This window comes from Schistosoma mansoni (genome assembly GCF_000237925.1).
Source record: "Schistosoma mansoni, WGS project CABG00000000 data, chromosome 4 unplaced supercontig 0032, strain Puerto Rico, whole genome shotgun sequence".
Classification (NCBI taxonomy): Eukaryota; Metazoa; Platyhelminthes; class Trematoda; order Strigeidida; family Schistosomatidae; genus Schistosoma; species Schistosoma mansoni.
In genome coordinates this window covers 832,624-842,605 of record NW_017386017.1, presented here as the reverse complement: position 1 = coordinate 842,605, position 9,982 = coordinate 832,624, and the positions used below count along the sequence as shown (strand labels likewise).

The 9,982-nt window shown below is 32.0% G+C and overlaps 1 protein-coding gene across 1 annotated transcript in view; it reads left to right on the top strand.

Moving 5' to 3' along the window:
- Positions 1 to 296: 296 nt before the first annotated feature.
- The window catches only part of Smp_149010 (cadherin-related), a gene marked incomplete at both ends in the record, with an annotated part of 26,742 nt that continues 17,056 nt past the window's right edge, over positions 297 to 9,982 (top strand). Inside the window, 5 exons of the mRNA XM_018791129.1 lie at positions 297 to 456; positions 880 to 1,503; positions 1,648 to 1,794; positions 4,492 to 5,571; positions 5,605 to 6,023. Of these exons, the coding sequence (XP_018645647.1) occupies positions 297 to 456; positions 880 to 1,503; positions 1,648 to 1,794; positions 4,492 to 5,571; positions 5,605 to 6,023 (2,430 nt within the window). The remainder of the gene's footprint in view (positions 457 to 879; positions 1,504 to 1,647; positions 1,795 to 4,491; positions 5,572 to 5,604; positions 6,024 to 9,982) is intronic.

Genomic DNA, 9,982 nt, shown 5'->3' with positions numbered 1-9,982 from the left:
TTAAACTATTTTTCTATAATTATATTTATATTTGTAATGTTGTTGCTATGCATCAAACTAATGCCACAGTTTATCTTCCATCTGGATATGATTCTTCTCATTCACTTCATCTTCCACCATCACCTGTTTCTTCTTCTTCTTCATCGTCTTCTTCGACAAGAGAACAAGATCAATTAAATTTATTCCGTCTTATAGAAGAATCTCCAAATGGTACAGAGATTATTGGTGTATCTAAATATTTACATCAATATATTTCAGTTCATTTACAACAGTTTCTTACAACGAATAATATCAAAATGGATGTGAATAATGATAACTTCTTTAGTAATGATAAGTTTCAATTCAATTTTCAATTACTTGATATCCATGATCCTTTAACAAATGCATTACATTTAAATTCTCTGAATGGTCAATTAACAATACAAAAACGTATTGATCGTGAATCAATATGTAGCGGTAGTAAATTGATTAACAATCATCATATCAACAACGACATTATGATTGATAGTAGTCATGGTAGCAGTTCACGATTACCATTAAATGGTCGTCCACCAATTTTTTTACAGAATACATTAAATATGAATAAATATTTAAATAATTTAGGTTATTTTACTAACCCTATGAATATGATATCAAGTAATCTGAATAAAAAGTGTATTAAGACCTTAAATATTTTATCAACAATACAAATATTAGAAATCAATGAAGTGAATGTGAAAAAAATACCAATCGATTTATTGATTATCGATATCAATGATAATAATCCAATATGGATATCGATTAATAATGGAATCAATGATAATGGTAATCATCATCATCAACATAATTATACTACTATTAATAATGATAAGATACCAAATATTATTGTACAAATATCAGAGATACCAAATAATATACAAAGAATACATAAAGTAGAAGATCATTCCGGGGTAAAACAACAATATCAACAATCACGAATAAGTTTACCACGTGCTTATGATCCTGATGAAGGAATCAATAGTCAATTGACATATCATCTTCAATCAATTAATAAATCAATAGATTACAGAAATGATCATGATCCTAAGCAACTAAATGATCCAAATAATGATATTCCATTTATTTTAGAAGATATACCTAATGGACCATTAGAATTAGTTTCAACGATGAATTTAGATTATGAATTAAAACAATATTATGAGTTTTATTTATTAGCTATAGATAATGGTCAACCTCAACGAACTGGTACAGCTTACATTAAAATCAATATTATTGATGTAAATGATCATTCACCGATATTTGATCAGCCCATATTCTATCCACCAAATAAAGTTATTTCTGAGAAGACATTACCTGGTACAATTATCATTAATTTAACAGCAACAGATCAAGATGTTTCAACAATGAATAATCGTATACATTATCAAATGATTCCTGGAACATTAGCTATGAATTATTTTAATGTACAATCAAATGGTTTAATTATATTAAAACGTTGGTTAGATTATGAAACTATGGAAACAAGTTTAACCGATAATCAATTATTATTGAATTCATTATTGTTTAATAGACCAACACAAACAACACCATATGCACTAAATGATAATAATAATAATGATATAGATATGAATATAAAAGAAAAATATAAAAAACAATTTATATTTCAAGTGAAAGCTGTTGATTCTGCACCACAACCCTATGAACTAACTAGTACTGCTTTAGTTATTATTCCTGTAATGGATGAAAATGATGAAGCTCCAATTATAACTGTCAAATTTCTTGGTACAACAGAAATGACAAATTATGGTGAAACAGGTAGATCATAAGGTTTGATTGATTTAGATGAGTATGATGTAAACAAGTTATAATTGTCTGGTTACTACTTAGTGACTAATGTATTTTTTCACAAACATGGTAAGCAAAGATGGATAGTGACTAGCAGTGGAATCCAGTTTGATGTGTGTTTTGTCCTATTCGGGACTCGTCAGCTGGATGTACCTGCATCTCAGTGTTGATGTTCACTCTGGGACTCGAACCCAGTACCTTTAGCTTCAAACACCATCGCGTTATCCACTGCTAGCCACTATCCATCTTTGTTTATAATGCTTGTGAATTAAGGCTATATCGAGGCAATACGGACAGTATGCACATATGCCAATTAGAGACTGACCAGTTGCAGTCCTAACACATCAATGGGAAGATTCAAACAAACAATACTAAATGAATTTAATGTATTTTTTGTCTAGTCTTTGTTGCTGGCTGAGTTCCATAGGTTAAAAAGTAATATGGTGCCTAATCTAACTCACTCCTTATTATATGGAGTTTGTTTTGATGCTAGGTGGTTGTAGGTAATGATCAGAAAACCATGTATCACTCCAGATGTCTTAATTGGCATTCGACCTCCATACGTACATGCATCCTAAAGGGAATAAGACATTTCGGTGGATTCGAACCAAGATGAGATTCTCAAATTTTCACTGGTTAACAAAAGTAAATATTTGTCTTACAGAAGGTCAGATACGGTTGAAATATCTGGTTGATAACGTCTCAGACTGTGAAATTGGGTGATCTGTGCTTAATTCCACCAGGAAGCACTAGTTCTCTTAACACTTTATGTGCGACATGTTGACTACAATTAACTAGAACAAAATGTAGGTCTTGAGATTCCTGCAGACAACCTTCAGTCATCTAATGTATAAATTACTGATGACGCAAAATTGCATCAGAACAGAAACTCTATAGACTATATGGTAATTTCTCACGTTTTTCAAGCTTCCTTCTCTAGTATGATCATATTTCACTGTTTACATTCTTAATTAAAATTATCCAGTTAACTGGTAAATAAACTCATTTTTGGGATTTGAAAATACTCATCCATAATCTTGTGTACAGGTCCAGGTATGAAATCTTCATTTTTACAAGGAGCACATCAGATAACTATGCAGCTGCCCACCTATAACGGAATGCGAGATAAGTTCTCTACATTTTAGTGGAAATCTATAGCCCATGTAACTAGTTAAAAAAATGGTGAAACGTTAGCTCTGCAGTTTAGTTGAATGATAGCTGTTCTGTTTTGCTAAAATAAATGACGTTTATAGGTGTAAATCCATAAATTCCAAGTCAACCACTAAACACGCATATTGTTTGGATCTTCAATCAGATCTCGTATGAGGTCAAGATATGCTTTGGTAAAAAGAATTCAATAGCCTTATACTTTGTCTCAGTTCACAATGATAATATTTCCTTTTTAACCCCAAATAATTTATTAGTGAGCAAATTAACTCTCAACCTGATAAATCGGATATTATTACACCGAATCTGTATACGTCATTAAATTCAAGCGATGATACTTAATGTTAATCGACTCGCTATGCACACAAAGTTTACTATGTTCAAAGCTAACAAGTAACTATCATCGATTCTCATCTCCCTTCACTAATATTTCCTAAGCAAAACTCAAAGACAGATTATTTTTCTTGTATGGTGTTTGTAGTTTTCTACGATGTTAACTGTCTATACAGAAAAATTGTAAACTTATTTTCTCGTCTACGTTTAAGTTAGCAATTAACACTAGTCTTTATTACCAAAGATTGTACTTAATGCCCATTTTCGTGATTAGATAAAAGTCGATTGTTCCCCCGTTATTCAGGGCTATAGTCAAAGACATTACCACTGATCACAACTGACCTCCCAGAAGTAATAGAATACTATATATATTCAATTTTAACTGGTTTGTTGAGATTGAATAAGTAAAGAATAATGTATACAATATTAAATGAGGTCGTTTCTTCTCCTGCAAATTCATCAGGGTATTTCACTCAGATGCAACCATGAATTACTCTTTTTACATAGTTGAAATCATGAGTCGATTGAAGCTAGAACACCATGGAAAACCTGAAAGCACCGGACGGCCGTTTCGTCCTATTATGATACTCCTCAGTAGTATGCATCCATGATCCCGCCTCGCGAGATTCGAACCCAGGACCTATAAATTTCGCGCGCGAACGCGGGATGCTGTTACAAATATAAGGGCAGTTGTCACTTTGAAGTTGGCTAAACAATTAAAGGATACTTCTTGAAGTACCTGGAAGAGAAACCAAGTTTGGAGTAGTTTTGATCACCTTGGAGAGGTGAACCCAAGCTCACGGGACACTTGTATGGAGCGGACTATGTACAGGCTTTTAGTGATTATTTCTTAATATATTAGCTTTGAATTGAAAATTCTTACTGCTTGAGACTAAAATCAATGGGACAAGGTGAGGCGTACTACTTTTAGATCCAACCTTTTTTCACAACACTCTCTTTTCGTTTTAGGTGTACAAGATCACTACAGATACTGATTTCATAGTAAATATACCATTATTCAATCACGGAAGGTTTAAGTCAAACTGTCTTGATTGTTTTATACTACTTGACACATTATTGCACCGTATTATTTCCATCATATAAGGTCGATTTAAGCTTAAAAAAATCAAATACTTAGTCAGTTAACTTTATTTTTTATCACTGTAGGAGTTGTCAAAGAAAATGTCCAACCCCCAATTCAACTAGCTTACGTACAAGTTCGTGATCTTGATTTCAATGGAAATGATCAAGTCAACTGTATTCTAACAGACAATGTAAACTTTTCATTAAAACCAATCAATTCACTAAATCAATTTCATTATCAAAACAATGAAATCAATGATCCCTTAGAATTACAATCATCCCTACCAATATCCCAATCCACTTTAACTTCAAAAACTGATTATATATTAAATTTAATGACTAAACCAGATCGTGAAAAAAATCCTTTCTATTTTCTACGTATCAAATGTATTGATCAAGCATCGAATTTTAATGAACAAACTATTCGTTTACGTATATTAGATATAAATGATGAACAACCAAAATTTCAAAAATCAATATATCGATTTAATTTACCAGAGAATAGTGATAAACAATTAAAACCAATAGGATATTATCGATTAGATCAATCAAATGATCTTTATATAACAAATCAAACATCTACAATAAAAGGAATTATAGATGAACGAAAAGAATATAAATCTGATGGAATAGAAGATCATTATGAATATCGTATAGGTCGTGTATTAGCTGAAGATAATGATCAAGGTGATAATGCACGTATTGAATATTATTTAGATGAATATTTTTTAGAGATACGATCATCAGTTAGTTCAATTCTACCATCAGCTTATTTATTGATTAATAAACAAACAAGAATAGAAGATAAGAACTTATTCATTTATCATAATGAAAACAACAACAATAATCATAATAACCATGGTAATAATGAACATAATCATGAACTAGTCAGAGTGGATCAATTATTTCGTATTGATTCACATACTGGTATATTATATGCATTAAAAAAATTTGATGGTGAAAATGTTGATATGTTTCGTTTCAATGTTTTTGCTTTAGACCAACCCAATCAATTAACGTCGATTCGACATAGTGGAACAGCAATAGTTGAAATTAAAATTACTGATGTAAATGATTGGCCACCATTATTTATATTAACAAATCAAACTAATTTGAATAATACAGATACTACTAATATTAGTAGTAGTAGTAGTAGTAGTAAGAGTAAGCAACAATATTTTAGTAACGTATTTAAAGGTGAAAATCTTACTGTTGATGATGATGATCATCATCATCGTGAAGATGAACTTCATTTTGTTAATAACTATATATTTCATGTGAAAGAGAATAAACCAGCCTATTGGTTAATTGGACGAATTATGGCAATTGATTTAGATATTGAAAGTAAAGCAATGACAAATAAAATATTTAATCCTTCTAAAACATCATTCATTTCATCATCTTTATCATATATAACATTAAGAATATCAAATGATTCACCATTGATTATACGTCGTACATTTAATTTACATTCAACTAATGGTTATTTAAGAACATCTATTTCATTAGATCGTGAAAAACAAAATATCTATGTATTTAATATTATTGCTTATGATGGTAATCCATCTACTATAACATCACAAACATCAACAGCTACAGTGACGGTGATTGTAGATGTAAGTATATGTATTGGTTTATGATATAGTTGATGTTAATTATGATTTCTTGGTAAAAACGAATGAAGGTCAATGACATAGTGACATGATAGGCTAATCTAATCCGTTGTCCTAGGCCTCACTAACTAGAGTGAGAAGTCCAAGACGAAGTAGGGGAAAATATAGTCCGTAAGCAATCACATTAGGAAGAAATCGAACGTATTTATACAGTATAAAGTTATCCTTGGGAAGCATTCCAAAATAGAACACTAAAAAGATAAAACGGACCAATAGTGTTTAAGATATTTCCAAGTGAGAAATACGACTCGAAGATGAAAGGAGCTCTTTTGACGCGTAAACAAGGAAATTCAAATTTTCAAAATAAAATTACAAAAATAAGGTATTTCCCGAATACGTTCTGGGGATTTAACATCCCCAAAAGTTTATTAAGAAGTAAGGTTATATATATATATATATATATATTCATGCAGATCTATATGAGATGAATTAAAATATATATTACAATAATCATAAATACCGAATTCAACCGCTTCATACTCAAGTATCTGACACTTTGTATAAAGATTACGAATAAGAAAATGAAGTGTAGTTCAAATATAATAAAATCCAAAACTGACATGGAAAGTCTGGAATGTTGTATTTCTTAACCTATAATTGACTGATCTGGGTTAGATTCCTAGTGAAGTTGAAGATGTGTACTGCAAGATGAAAATGTTAACCAGTTCTTTCCAGTATAATTAAACACTATCCTTAATATAAATGAAATAAATACTTTTTATTTAATGGTCGATGGCCTCTTGTAAGAATCTAACATTCCAAATCTGCTGATTAGAATAGCGAAAGTCTAAACAAATGATTGTGCTTGTCATATATATATATATATATATATGTATATATATATATTGGGGGGCCACATTTGGAGCCTTTGACCTGAAGATCTGATCCACGAGGCAATGGAGCATCGTAGGGAAATGCAGTCCCATGGTAGCCGATGACTAACTATGGATTCATATGCCATTTGTTCCCTCAGGATACTGGAGCCCGTGTGCACCATTGGTTCGGAATCAGGGTTTTTTTAAGTCCTCTAGGTGGATGCGCCGTGTCCAGCAACCCGGTTAAAGCGCCGGACATTCGTTTTTTGTCCCCTCAATTTCGTAAACAACTCCCCTCTACGTAAAGGCAGTGAGTAGGACTTCCTTAACAGAGGCTACATACGCGTGTCCATGTGAGAGCATTTGGAAAGTGAGAACGTACTCTCTCCACTCTTGGCATTTGGGAGCAAAACGTTTAAATAATAATAAAGATACTACCCTGGGTAAAATGTCACAAAACTCTAGATTTATAATACCAGATGAGTACACATAGTTTTTACTGTTTTTTTTAAAAAAAAATTTAACTAGTCAAATAAACATGGAGTTGTTAATTTAATCTACTTTCATAAAACATAAAGTATCTCATACCAATGTGAAAGGATATGATAATCATGCCACACTGAATAAATTAAAGTTTTATTCATGTTCCTATAGCAACAAAAAAGAAAAAACCATTCTAACGAAGTGAAATCGAAAAAAATATATTTATTTAACAGACTGGTTGTAAATGAAGAACTCTTGACTAGATAAGATATATGTGTATACATGAGAGTGCGAATGGAATACTTTCAGTAAAGTACAGTTTTACAACTGTACATTCATACATAAGTATACAGTGTACACACACATTAGCTCACAGTTCGTGTATGGACAGATACGTTAATCTTTCATTCAGGCGTTTTATCGTCATGATTAAAAACATTTATTACGACATTTGGGTTCGGTTACTTTAACATAACACTAACTAAGATAACCTATTTTGATCGATTTGTCAAAATCTATTGTAAATCATTTGTTTTAAGTAAACTTACTGAAACTGAAACCTATAACTGAAATACATCAGTTCAAGAATCGATAATTTCTTTATTCAATAATTTAATGCTGTCACATTTCATCCATTTAAAATATATTAATGTTATCTAAAAGTAAGCGAAGATGGATAGTGGCTAACAGTGGAATCCAGGATGCGCGTTTGATTTTCACTCTGGGACTCAAACCCAGTAACTTTCGCTTCAAAAGCCATCGTGTTATTCACTCAGCTACTGAGTCCTGATAGCCACTTGCTTGTGCAATGGGGTGAAGTTTGAATTCACATTGTATTGTTTGTTTGAATCTTCCCATTGATGTTTAGGACTGCAATTGATCAGTCTCTAATTGGCATATGTGCATACTGTGCGTATTTATTTTCTTTCAGATTTTCGTTTTCTTTGAGTTAGTCAACCTATTCAATCTGAAATAGATACACACGTGTTACACTTTTATATGTCTATCTAAATCATAGAATAATTCTAAACAGATCTAAATGAATTAGTTTACTGAAATAACATTCTTGTATAAAGCAATGAGTTGATAGATTTGTAATAAAGACTGATTATTTATTCATTTGTGGGTAGCCAGTAAATTACCTGACTTAATATGTTTGCATAATATTGGGAATTACAGTTCATCTGTGTCTTTCGATCTTTATTATTGAACAACATAATTTCATCAAAATAACAGAGTTCATTCATTTGTTCCTACTTATTAAATAATAATACTTGAAAGCTAGAGTCAATTGAAGCTAGACCACCATGGAAAACCTGCAAGCACTGAACGGCCGTTTTGTCCTATCATGGGACTCCTCAGCAGTGCGCATCCACGATCCTGCACCCGCGAGATTCGAACCCAGGACCTACCAGCTTCACACCAGAGCACTTAACCGATATACCACTGAACCGGCAATGATAATGTAATAAGAAGTCTTCTTATAATAAGTCTTCTTATTACATTATCAAAAGATACAGATATGATTCATCATAAATTAACTATTTCAAAAAACAAAACAAGGAACAAACAAATCAAAATGTGTAACCAACACGAAAGTGATAAGAATAATTTGTTCAAGTTTACTGAAGAACAGATGTAATATGTATATATATATAAAACATGTAACGCACAATTTCTAATATACCGCCAAATTTTTTTTGTTTAATAAAACTGATAGATTAATACAAAAATTTATGACATAATTCATGGATAATTGTAGAACATCTGCGATATTTTTTATATCTATTAAATTTATAGAAGATTCTCATAAATAGTAAAACAAATATTTTATCGTAATTATTATTTCATTCTTTTGTTTTAATTAAATTGATGCCGATTCCATAAAAAAAATTGATAAAATCTTTGAAGTAGTAATCAGTGGAGTTCAATCTGGTCTGTTGGGAGATATCAACTCACTGAAGACAATAGTGGATTTGTCGCTCAGTTTCGTAGATTAGTTGAAGTTAGAGATTAACACCGTTAGATGCCGGCTTAGTGGTCTACCGATTAAGTGCTCTGGCGCGAGACTGATATGTCCTGAGTTTAAATCTCGTGAGGCGGGATTGTGGGTGTGCAATGCTGAGGAGTCCCACAATGGGACGAAATGTCCGTCCAGTGCTTCCAGATTTTCCATGGTGGTCTAGCTTCAATTGACTCACGCTTCAATCTTCTATATATAAAAATCACCTACTCAATGAATGAAAAAATGTCGGAAAATAATGAATATTGTACACTTACTGAACATTGCGAAACAGATGAATAACTTCACATCCATATAAGATTATCTGAATTTGGAATAAGCTCAAACATTCTGAACTACAAACTGTACTGTCTTAAATGGCGCGTTTCGAGCTATTTGGGACTCGTCAGCTGGATGTACCTGCATCTCGGACTTAAGAGATTTACACTCAGGACATATCAGTCTCGCGCCAGAGCACTTAATCGGTAGACCACTAAGCCGGATTCTAACGGTGGTAATCTCTAACTTCAACTAATCTACGAAACTGAGCGACAAATCCACTATTGTCTTCAGTGAGTTGATATCTCCCAACAGACCAGATT